The 12,508-nt window shown below is 48.7% G+C and overlaps 1 protein-coding gene across 2 annotated transcripts in view; it reads right to left on the bottom strand.

Annotated features, from left to right (window-relative positions):
• Positions 1-12,508, bottom strand: part of NHSL2 (NHS like 2) — a 99,429-nt gene that overhangs the window by 28,427 nt on the left and 58,494 nt on the right. For both annotated transcript variants that reach the window (XM_027836794.1, XM_027836795.1), the window contains exon 2: positions 266-421. In XM_027836794.1, coding sequence (XP_027692595.1) covers positions 266-421 — 156 coding nt within the window. The remainder of the gene's footprint in view (positions 1-265; positions 422-12,508) is intronic.

Below are 12,508 nucleotides of genomic sequence, written 5' to 3'. Positions count from 1 at the left end.
CCTCCACCAGTCCTTCACTGAGGGCCTGGCCAGACTCAGCCCCAGAAGAGAAGGAGCAAAATACTGCCAATTCTGCAGCCTGCTGGAAGATGAGCTGCGCATAGCAGCTGCTGACCCCGCCTCTCAACAACAGGCGGCAGGGGCCCGGAGCTCCAGAACTCTTGGCCTGGCTGCTGAAATCCAAACATGGCCTGCAGCCCTGGCTGCCTCCACTTTCTCCCTCCTGGGGGCCCTCCCCCCGGAGCCCCTCCCTTCGCAGCGGTACCTTGCAGCAAGCTCTGGAGGTTAAGCTGAGCTTCCTGATGTAGCTCCTCCACACCTGGGGGCCGGCTGGAGGAGAGGAACACATTCACTGGCTGTTGCCATGACGACTTGGGGTGGGTAGCAGTTTTCTTATTCTCCAGACCCAAGGTGGAGGCAGCTAGGAAAGAAGAGCACCAGGTGAGCCTTGGACGGGAGCCGAGGACGGGAGCTGAGGACGGGAGGAGGCCACGTGCCGAGCAAGGTGCCGCCGTCACCTGGAATGCTTCGGGAGGCTCCGGCATTTGACCCGAAACCTCCCCAGAATGCAGGGCAGGCCAAGTGCTTCTCAGCAGGCCCTGGGGAGGCCTGGCCTGGCCTGGCCTGCCTCTTCACCCCGAACAGCCAAAGAGAGAGGACCCTCTCCTCAGCATGCCCTGCCCCGTTTAGCACCCTCATTGTGACCGGGAGAGGAGACCCATCCTTTTTTCCTCCTCTCATCCATCCATTCTCTCGTTATGAGCCACAACTAGGAATTCTGCCACCCAGAACAAGTACCAAACGTCGGGCCTGGGAAAAGTGAAACAAAACAGAACCTCAGTTGGGGTGAGCAGAGGGAGACAGAAGTCCCACGACATTAGCTAGCAAGCAGTGAGGCCACTTCGAGGGCCCCCTCAAGCTTCCCCTCTGGTAGTTTCCTGTTTCCACCAGTCAGTCTTGATAACTAGGGTATACATTTTACATTCCTACGTGCTGAAGGAGTGCAGATGTTGCCAAAGAGCCCTCTAAATTCAGCAGCTCTGGGGTGAAGGCCCAGTTGCCCCACCCTAGTTATGGTTCTGTTTGAAGTCCTTCATTTGGGCACCAATACATTTAGTCCCCACAATGAGCCAAGCCATGAGCTGGGCATGGAGAGTGATGCCTCTCACAAAGCTAACAACCCAGCAGGTACAGAAATAACCCTCATTTCAACTGGAACATGCTAAATGGGTTCGAGAAGTGGCCACAAAGTACTTGGGGCATTTTGGCAGGGGATGGGTGGGAGGAAGAAGCTACTTTTGACTAGAAGGCCAGCACCTCCACCCATGCCTTACTCACTGTAAGTGCTGCAAAATAGCCCACCATGGCAGAGAGGCCAAGTAGGCTATGTCCAGATAGCCCAGTCAGGCCTTGGGAGGGTGGCTACATATAACATCAATGTCTTGGACTTCCGGATAAAAATGTGGTTCTCGTAAACAAAGATCTGCTCATTATTACCTTGCATACAGGAAACATTTCCATAGTGACAAGTACATTTATTATAAACATGAACACAGAGTAACCCATTCCTAGAAACACACAACAGAGGCCAGATGATGTCATGAAAAGAACTTAGAATCAGAGTCATGGAATCATGAAATCATAATCTGAGAACTGTAAGGGACCTTTTGAACATCTCCCACCTGAAGAAATTCACCACCTGCCAAGGCAGCCCCCTTCCCTAGAGGTGTTCAAGCAAACTCTGGGATCTTGAAGAAGGGATTCTGCCTGAGGTTTGGCTTGGCGTCAATGGCGCTAAAGTCCCTGCCCACTCGGAGTTTCTGGGATTCTCTGTTCAGCTCTATCCTTCTATGTAGTCACTGATTCATCCATCTGTTCATTCATTTGTCCATGCATTTATTCATCCATTCAACAAATACTGAGTATCGGGGCAGCTAGATGGTGCAGTAGATAGAGCACCGGCCCTGAAGTCAGGAGGACCTGAGTTCAAATCTGGCCTCAGACCAAACACTTGACACTTACTAGCTGTGTGACCCTGGGCAAGTCACTTAACACCAATTGCCTAAAAAAAAACAAAACAAAAAAAAAACCCCACAAAAACAAAAAAACAACAAAACAACAACAACCCCCCCCAAACCCCCAAATACTGAGTATCTATTACCAATAAAGTTCCACATGAAGCTCTAGGTTTTATAAAAATGGTATGTCCTTGGAAAGGCATGCTTCTAACTTCCAGCTAACACAACAGTGGGAAAGGCCAGAGAGGAGTCAGCTCTCCTACAAACGGGCACTAGATTGAGAAATGATCAAGAAATTCAAAGAAAAACATCAGTAAGCTCTTTCAACAAGACTGAGATGATACACAAAGAGAGCCTAGACATGGAGGATGGCTCAGGGGAGTGGGCCTACCGCAGAGGCCTTCAAAGGAAGCCCTCAGTAGCACTCTGACTAGGGTGAGCCTGGCTGAGGTAGGGGAAATGGGGCTTAAAGGAGCACCCCTGAGCAGGGACAGCCAACTGCAGAGATCTGACCAAGGACACTGAAGCCTGCCTGTGCTCTGAGCAAAGATACATCACGCGAAGGGGAAGCCAGTGGAAAGACATTGAAGTCAGGACAAACAGGATCCATCCCAGGTCTGAACTGTCCAAGAGTGCTGAAGGGGAACCAGCCTAGCTCTGGCCAGAGTCTCACATTAGAAACTGAGGATGGAGATATTGGTAATCACAAGAAGATACTGGACATTATGAAGAAATTTTATGGGACAAGAGATAGCCATGAGGTGAACACTGAAGAAGAAAGTAACTATACCACAAATACAAGCAGTGTCTCCAGGGGAAAAAAAAAACTGGGTTGGCCACAAGGATTACAAGAATACTTGGGAAAAAATTAAGCAAGAGATTTAAAAAAAAAAAAAAAAAGAAAATGATAGGTGAAATAAGAGCTCTGTAGGAAAGAATTAGAAAGAGAACAAAGAACTGAGAACAGAAGGAAGAAAGACTTATGCAAGTAAAAGAGTCCCTGAAAGTTAGAATGAATCAAAGACAACTCAATGACTCTATGAGACAACTAGAAATTTTAGACAAAAAATCAAAGATTGAAAAAATAGAAGAAAATTTAAGGTATATACTATCAAACACACCTGACCCGGAAAATAGGTCAAGGAGTGACAATTTAAGAATCATAAGACTCCCCAAAAACCATGACCAAAAAGCAAAAGAATACCATATTTCACAAAATCATAAATGAAAACTGCCCAACTTTATTAGAACCAGAGAGCAAAGGGGAAATAGAAAGAACACAGCAGTCACCTCCTGAAAGGAACCCCCAGATGAAAATTCCCAGGAATGTCAAAGCCAAAGGTCATAGCTTTCTGGTGAAAAGAAAAAAAAATACTATTAGCAGCTAGAAAGAAACAATTTAAATACCAAGGAACCTGTCAATATCACATGACTCAGCAGCCACGACTTAAAGGAGAGAAGATCTTGGAACATGATATTTCAAAAGCAAAAAAGATAAAGGTTTACAACCAAGAGCAACTTACCTGCATAGCCTGCAAGATCGAGTACAGTCCAAGAGGTGAAAAAGGATTTTAATGGAATAAAAGACTTTAAAACATTTCTGCTAAGAAGACCAGAGATGAATAGAAAGTTTGAATTATAAACATAGGGGTTAAGAGAAACCTAGAAAGGCAAATACATTTAAATAACTGGAAGGGTCTAAACCAGAGGTAAAAAGGGTGTAAAACACCCTTTACAGCAATGAGGACAGACCCAAAGAATTGTACAAAAAGGAATTGCTCATAGGAGGCAGTGTGAGGTAGTGGATAGTGAGCCAGCCTTAGAGGCAGGAAGTCCTGCCTCGGACACATATTGGCTATGTGACCCTGGGCAAGTCACTTAAGTTTTCTGTGCTCTGGTCAACTCTCTAAGAATCTAAGTTTCAGGGGGCAGTCAGTCAATAACTCTCTAACCAGATTAAAATGTAATTGGGAAATGTTAAACAAAATCAATAAACACACCACACAATATAGATAATGTTCATTTGTTGTTTTCTAAGTCAATGTGCAGGCAGTTTCTATTTGAGTTAGACACCATTGTCTAAATGGTAATATTGGTAAATGTTGTCATTTTGTTTTGTTTTGGCTAGGCAATAGGTAAAATGGTAATATGTCTAAATGCTTATATTTTTACAAAGAGAAGAGACAAGTCTTTCAAAAATTCTTATGCCTTCAAGGGTCACAGAAGAACTTAAATAAGATAAACAGAGGGACTGCGGGTGGTTTTGCTCATTTTTAATGGTTCTAAGATAGAAAAGAAAGGGGAAGAAAAATGGAGTACACGGGGGATGAAATCAGGAAGAAGGCTTTATGAGAAGAGCGTACAAATAGGGAGGAAGGGGTGGGGAGAGTGGGTATTACATGAACCTCACTCTTATCAGAACTGAACAAAAGGGGTTTGAACATACAGACACAAAACGTTTGGTTTAACTCCACAGGGATCAGGGAGGAAGAGGGAAAGGGGAGAGAGGGGCTTGAGAGGAAGGTAGAGCCACAAGGCAACCAAACTTCAACTTTAGAATGTAGGAATAAGTGGATCGAAAACCAAGAGCTAGCATTATGTAGAATGGAGAAACATGAGAGGCCTTTCCAATAAGATCAGGGGTAAAAAATAAACCAAACCAAACCAACCAACCCCAAATCCCAAGCCGTCCACCATGAAATGCCATGATTTTCCCATGATTGCCCAGCTGGCAAGCGTCAGGGGTAGGACTGGAACCTGCCCAATCTGTACTGACTCCAAGTCCGCCACTCGGATAGATGTCCAGGTGATATGGTGCCAGAGGTCCTAGCAAGAGTCATAAAAAAGACAAATGGAAGGAATAAACAGTGGCCAAGAAGCAACAGAGTGGTCACTTTCAGAGACTATGTGATGGTCTAGCTGGAGAGCCCTAGAGATTCAACTCATTAATTGAAAGAATTAATAGCTTAGGAAAGTAGCAGATACCAAATAAAGCTCCCTAGATCATCAGCTTTTCTGCAAACAGCCAGCAAAACCCAACGGGAAGAGCTAGAAAAAGGATACATTCAAAAGGACGACAATGAAGGGCAGCTAGGTGGCGCTGCAGTGGATAAAGCACCGGCCCTGAAGTCAGGAGGACCTGAGTTCAAATCCGACCTCAGACACTTGACACTTACTAGCTGTGTGACCCTGGGAAAGTCACTTAACCCCATTGCCTAGCCAAAACAAAACAAAATGACGACAATATATTCAACACTTGGGGGTTTGCCTACCAAGACACACACAGAAACTATGTGAATCCAACTATAAAACACCCTTTACAGCAATGAGGACAGACCCAAAGAATTGTACAAAAAGGAATTGCTCATAGGAGGCAGTGTGAGGTAGTGGATAGTGAGCCAGCCTTAGAGGCAGGAAGTCCTGCCTCGGACACATATTGGCTGTGTGACCCTGGGCAAGTCACTTAAGTTTTCTGTGCTCTGGTCAACTCTCTAAGAATCTAAGTTTCAGAGGGCAGTCAGTCAATAAGCCTTCATTAAAAACCTACTACGTGCCAGGCACTGTGATAAGTACTGGGGATAAAAAGAAAAGTGTTGCCTTGCACCGCAGCAGCGAAATCCTGGGTCCAGTCCCTATCCCTATTAATTGCTCAATGCTTATGTTTATTAAGGGGAGGAGGAAAGCGGAAGGGAATAAATAAGCATTTATATAGCACCCACTGTGCGCCAGACACTGTACTGAATGTTTTTTACAAACATGATCTCACTTGATCTTCATAACAACCCTGGGAAGTAGGTACTATTATTGTCCCCACTTAACATTTAGTTGAGGAAACTGAGGCAGACAAAGATTAAGTGACTTGCTCAGAATCACACAGTTAATAAGTGTCTGAGGTTGGATTTGAACTCAGCTCTTCCTGACTCCAGGCCCAGGGTTCCCTCCACTGTACCACCAGCTGCCTCTTATAAGTTCAGAATAATATCCTGAGTTGAGAATAACAAATCATTTAAAAAAATCTCTTTTGAGGCAACATGGTCTTTGGCATCAAAACGTTTATTGTCTAGTAGGAGAAAGAAAACAGTGAGTCAGAAAAATGCAGAGCATGTTGAACTGTGCTCAGTTAGCAAGAGAAGTACAAATAAATAGCTGATGTCCATGTTCCCCCACACGAGGGGAAAATCACCTGCTTGGGTGGCTGGGGGCTGGGGGTGGGCAACCAGGAGAAGCTTCACGGAGAAAGAGGTATTTGAGCTTGGCCTTGAAGGATGGAGATTTGCCAAGTGGAGAGAGGGCTAGAAGACCCTGATTTCCAACAAGCGTCCAGTTCCTCGCTTGGAGGAAAGGGTCCTCTCCTTAGCACCTGTTTCTCCGGACTGATGGAAACTGAGTTAGTCTCCTAGAACATAGCTCTCTATTTCCCCTGTGCCCTTGACCTGCTAACACAGAATGGAAATGCAATTACTGCCTCGTGCTTGGGATTTCCATTTTGCACTTTTAAGGGCAGCTCCTGAATTGGGAGTCAGAGGATTTGGGAGGTCATCCCAGTTCTGCTATCAACTTGTTGTGTGACCTTCGTTAAGTCTCTTTCCTTCTGTGGGCCTCAGTTTACTCTTTGGTAAAATAAGTGAGTTGGACTAAACGGTCTCTCAGGGCCCTTTCAGCTCAGCCGTCATATGATCCAAAGTCTCTTCCTTCCTCTGGGTCTCAGTTTCCTTCTCTGTACTTTCTAGCTTTGACAGTCAATATTTCTCAAAGTAATGGGGAGTGGCTGTGCTGAGTGTCAGAGAGGAGGCTTAGTGGGGATGTGCCAGTCCCCAGAGCTCTGGCTTCAAAGGGCTACCTAGTGAGGGCAGCCTCTGGAGGAGGACTTTGGGCCTGGGGCCTAGGAAGGCTGGTGACAGGTGGTAATGCCAGAAAACTTCTCTTTGAATATTTGACTCTACTTCTCTGACTGCCTGGGTTGTGCATCCAGGCCCTCACCCATTTGCAAAGTCCTCCCTGGAGCTCAAGCAGGGAGAAGTTAGGGTTACATCAAAACAAACCAAATCGTTCAGAAGCCCCCTGAGGAATCTACTACGGTGTAGGGTGGACAGACTCTGAGGAAGGAACAAGCTGGAATGTGAAAGGGGTGTTACGGCCACTAGGTGGTGCTGTGCAACGCCAAGCTGGGAGTTAACCTGGTTAGCGAAGTGCTTTAGTTAGCTGAAGTGGGAGCACACACAGGCAGCATTCTGATCCAACCCTCATCTGCAGAGCAAGCTGTGCTCTTCCCTGAGGGTTTATATTTGTGCGACAGTATGTAGATAGTAACTGCTGGCATTCCGATAGCGATTTCAAATGAGCAAAGCACTTGGAGCCCCACCATAACTTCTCTACTACAGGTATTGTTCTTTCCATTTCCCTTGCTCAGGTCATAGCACTAGTAAGTGTCGGAGGGGAGATTTGAACTCAGGGCTCTTCTGACTCCAGATCCACTGAGTTCTTTTCAGTCCAGCTCTATTCCTGCATTTGGAGTCAGGAGAGCCTGCTTAGGTTCCAATCTCATCTCTCTGATACTGAGCAGTCGTGTGACCATTGATCAGTCACTTTGCCCCTAGAATAATCTAAGCCAATTAATTAGCCATGGTATCAATACCCCCAAAACCGTTCTTTGAGGTAGGTAGGGCAGGCATGAGGTGAAGCTACCTTCATACAATCAGTAACTGACATCTATCTCTACATAGATGTGTGTATATGTCACACATTATCTCATTTGAGATTCATAACCACCCTCAGTCAATATCACAGATATTGTCAAAATCAACGGCTAGCAATGCATTATAAATCATATATGAACTTCACTCATTACAAAGAGCAGAGCCAGTGATGGGGAGAGGCAGGCTGAGGAATATGTCCTCACATAGGCCAGGATCTTGTCAGAGGGCAGGAGAAATCCAGGTGGTTCCAGAGGGGAGTCCAGGCTCCAAGCCCAAATGCCTCCTGCCTTGGGCTCTTGATGGAGGGAGTCTATCCTCCCTGTCACACAGAGGCATTCTGGGAAGGCCCCGAGGGGATCGGGGCTGCACCAGCTAATGTACCATTTCCATTTTTTTTTTACCATTTCCATTTTCAAATGAGTTGCTATTCCGTGGCGAAGGACACTACCACTTCAAACTGTGGAATAGGGACAGTTTCTAAATGAAGGTAGTTGCCACAGGGAACCAGCTAACAAGGCTGTTAATTAACTAATAAGCATAAGCATGGGGATCCAACCAGGTTGAACTCAGCCTCATTCCGAGTCTAAAGTCACACACAGAAAAGCCTTCAGTGACTAGTGGAAAACAATTCCAGGAAACAAAGGTAGCCAGGATGGTGTGATGCAAGGACTGGAGCTGGCATTCAAGTCCCTGGATTTGAATCTCGGCTCTACCACTCACTATCTGTGTGGCCCTTTTGTGGGCTGCCTCAGTTTCCTCCTCTGTCAAATGAGTGATCTCTAAAGTCTCTTCCAGCTCTAAAGCTATGGTCCTATGGCTCCCTTCCTTCTCTCCCATGAGCCTTTCCTCTCAAATATTAGAGAAGGGGAAGGTAACCTGAGCCGAGGCTAGGAATGTGGCCGAGAGCGAAGAGATCCTTTAAAAGGAGTGGAGGCTGCACAACCATGATGCGGGATTCTGTTCAGGTCTAGGCTGGCTGTACTGCCTCTGAGGCCCTTCCTAACTCCAAGACTCCATGATCTAGTACTCAAGGAGAACGTGGCCACTGAGAGCAAAGCCCCTGGAATCTTGAAGCTGGAAGACTACTCTCCTCCCCCACCACATCCGGCCCTGGCAAGTCCACAACATTATCCCCCCCCCCCGCCAGCAGGCCACACGCTGGGCTGGGAGTGGGCGGGTGGGGGAAGGTCCCCCACAAAAATCAGCCTACCTGATCTCATGCTGCTCTGTGCCCAGACCCTAAAAGCTAGGCGTCTTCGGGCAGAGCAGCCCCAGTGGGACTGGCCCCAAACTCTGGATCCCAGCCTACCTCAGCCCCATTCTGGGGCTTTCTGTCAGTTGCACATGAAGAACAGTGGCCTGCTCCCTTCTGGCTCTCAGAGTCAACTAAAGGTGAGGCCCACCTGAATTCACATCTGCCCTCTCCTACCCAACGTCCCCCAAAGCTTGTTGTTGTCGTTTAGTCGCTGGGTGGTGCCCGACTCCTCGTGACCCCATGGACTACGCACACCAATATTGGCCATGAGGTTTGCTTGGCAAAGATACTGTAGTGGCTTGCCCTTTCTTTCCCTAGGCAAATAGAGGTGATGTGACTTGTCTAGGGTTACACAGCTAGTAAGTGTCTGAGGCCAGATTTCGAGTCAGGTCTTCCTGCTCTGGGCCCAGCGCTCTATCCACTGAGCCACCTAGCTGCCCCCAAGTTCCCCCTCAGTGTACTGCTTCCTGGCAAACACTGTGGCCTCTAGGAGAACAGGATTATGGTTCAAAGGAGGGAGGAATGGAGGCCAGAAGGGCAGGGACACCCAATGGATCCCAAACATGCGTCCCCAAGGCATGCTCCTCTCTGCCTCCAGCCTGTGTAGACCATGGGATGCTGGATGGCTCAGACAGGAAGTCTGAACTCTCTCCAGGGCTTCCAGATGCTCAGGTTACAGGGAAAAACTTGCTCCAGACAAACGGTTCAAGGCCAGGAGAAAACAGCTTCCGCCTGCTGAGAAAAGCCTGGATTCGTCTGGGGGGGAGGACGGAGGCGTCTGACCCAAGGGACTGGCCGCCTGCAGTGAGGAGGAGCCCAGGGCTTCCTGTTTGCTCAGCTAAGCCCCAGTCCCAGGCCTCTGCAGTGCATAAGAGGCCCAACCCCTCCCGGTTTGCAACCAATGTTTCAGGCCAGACCAGGTCCCAAACTGGAGGGCCAGCTCCCGCCCAAGGCCACTTTCCCTACGCCAGTTTTCCCCAAAAGGCAGAGCCAAGACAGTGGCCCAAGGCAGCTGGGCATGAAGAGAAGGGGCCTGTCCTGGCTTCATTAAGCCCTCAGAGGGAGATGCCCTGGCCACCACGCATTGAGATTCCTTCAGCCGCCAGCTGAGTTCTTCTTACTTGCCAGAAGGGGAGTCAGGGATGGGGGGACAGGTAGGGAAAGAGGGGCTGGCCGATGAAGTCCTAATGGGACACGGGGCAATTGGGGAACAGAAATATCGGTCTCAGAAAGCAAGAGTCAAGAGTGTGTGAATTCTGGCTTGGCTGATGTGTGCATGACCTTGTACAAGTTCCTTTTCTCCTCTGTCACATGGGGGGGGGCAGGGTAGGACCTTCTGACTTCTGAGGTCCTTTCTACCTCTAATTCTATGATTACAGGATGGCTGTGGCCCAAAGGGGGAAAACGTGCCTGATGAAGCCCACTGACATCTTACAGAAAAGAACTGTTTGCCCCGGCTCAGGCTGGAAGGCAAAGCCAGGTCCCCAAATGCCCTTCCTAGCCCAACCCAACCTCATAGAAAAGAGCTGATGTCTGTCAAAGTAGGAAGCCAAGTGTGCCAGGGGGAGTGGGGGGCATGCCTAGAGGACTGGAGTCCTAGGGCCTGGGGTTCAGTTGTGGGGATGGCAGCAGCAGATTGCCACAAATAACAAGGGAAGGGAGGGAAAAAAGGAAGGAAGGAAGGAAGGAAGGAAGGAAGGAAGGAAGGGAGGAAGGGAGGGAGGGAGGGAGGGAAGGAGGGAGAGAGGGAGAGAGAAAAGGAGGAAATAAACATTTATTAAGTGCCTACTATGTACCAGGCACTGTGCTAAGTGCTTTACAAATATTATCTTAATGGATCTTTACAACAACCCTGGTTTTACAGTTGAAGAAAGTAAGGCAGGCAGACAGAGGTGACTTGCCCGGGGTCATCCAGCTAGGAAGTGTCTGAGGCTGGATTTCAACTCAGGTCTTCTCGACTCCAGGCTGAACACTATCCACTGTAGGACCTCCTAGCTGCTTCTAAGGGGAGAGCTCTGGAGCCTACTGGCCTGGGCTAACAGGCCCTTCTTGGTACCTCTCCTGCTGCTCACAATTGGGCCAACTGCCTCCTAGACTGAGCCTCAGATAGCCTCCTCTCTAAAGAGAGCCGGCCCGGCCTGATATTCACACTGCCCATGAAGTGGAGGATGGAGCAGTAGATCAGTGGAGCCAGTGGTCACCCTGGAAGACGACACAGGGTGAGGAGGTGGGGGGATGGGGGGCAGGGGTTGGGTGGAACAGGAAGGAGAGTGCCTGTGGTTCCTCTTTCAAGAAATGTTTACAGAAATCTAGAAACCTGGCAGCTTCCTGTTCTTCTGGCCCCTGAATGAGCAGCCCAGGGAAGGTCTAGGTTGTCCTCAGTTTCCTCTTCTGTAAAATGAGGGAGCTGGTCTAGGTGACCTTTGAGAGCCCTTCCAGCTCTGCCAGCCTGAGACCCTCTCCTGCTCTTTCCTGTACAAGCAGCAGATGCTTTCCCTATCTAACCTTCAGGCTCTCTACTGTTCCACTCGAAGTGCCAGTCTGGTTCATTTGCTCTGCCCTTATCCACCTAATAACACTCTCTTAGCTGAAGCTCTCACCACTGGCTCAGAGATTTATCCCCAAACCAATGCTGGTTGGCACTACCCCCACCGCTGGGCCGAAGCTGGCCCAGACGGCCAGTGTCCAACTGGGACACCCCAGGGCGGCAGGACAAAATGCCAAATGCCACTGCCTCTCGTTCTGTCCACCTGTCAGCCACGCTGAAAACAAGCTCTGGCAACGTGTTCTTGGGCAGCTCACCCAAAGAGCCATTTGTTGAAAGCAGCAGTAGGTCTAGAAGCCTCCTTACAACAGAAGCAGAACTGAGCTTTTCCAATGGCTACTTCTTCTTCACCAAGGCCCAAACCAAGGAACTCTCTGAAAGGCAGAGGGCAGAAAAGAGTACCAGGGACCCTGGGTTCATAGCCCTCCATGGACACTTGCCAGCTGTGTGACCTTGACTGAGTCACTTCCCTTCCCTGGGCCCCAGCTTCCTTCTCTGTCTGATGAAGGCGCTGGCCAAGATGACTTCTGATGGCTACAATGCTGGGGGGATGGAGCTGAGTGAGGCCTGAGCAAGCAGCTGTGGCTCTCCACTGATGACAGTGGCTGCGGCTCTCCGGTGCCTCTGGGGCTCAGAGAGAGCCTCCCTCGTAAAAGCCGTGGGAGGCTGGAGCATAGGCATCATGACTCCTCTTTGTACAGGGAAAGAACATCTGCACAGGAGTCCATTTCCAACAATGCCTGGGCTGTTTAGGAGGCCTAGCAGGGTAACACCACCAGGTGAGGAGGGTCTAGAAAAGAACACGGCTGCAAAGGCAGTGAGGGACAAGAAGATAGGAAGGAATCAAAGGGTTGGAAGGAGACAGGGACAGAGACAGAGAGACACAGAGATAGAGACGGAGAGACAGAAGGACACAGAGACAGAGACAGAGAGACAGAGACAGAGAGACAGAGACAGAGAGACACTGAGACACAGAGACAGAGACAGAGAGACA

Source organism: Vombatus ursinus, unplaced genomic scaffold (genome assembly GCF_900497805.2).
Source record: "Vombatus ursinus unplaced genomic scaffold, bare-nosed wombat genome assembly UNPS02014819.1, whole genome shotgun sequence".
NCBI lineage: Eukaryota > Metazoa > Chordata > Mammalia > Diprotodontia > Vombatidae > Vombatus > Vombatus ursinus.
This window is presented reverse-complemented; position numbering and strand designations above follow the sequence as displayed.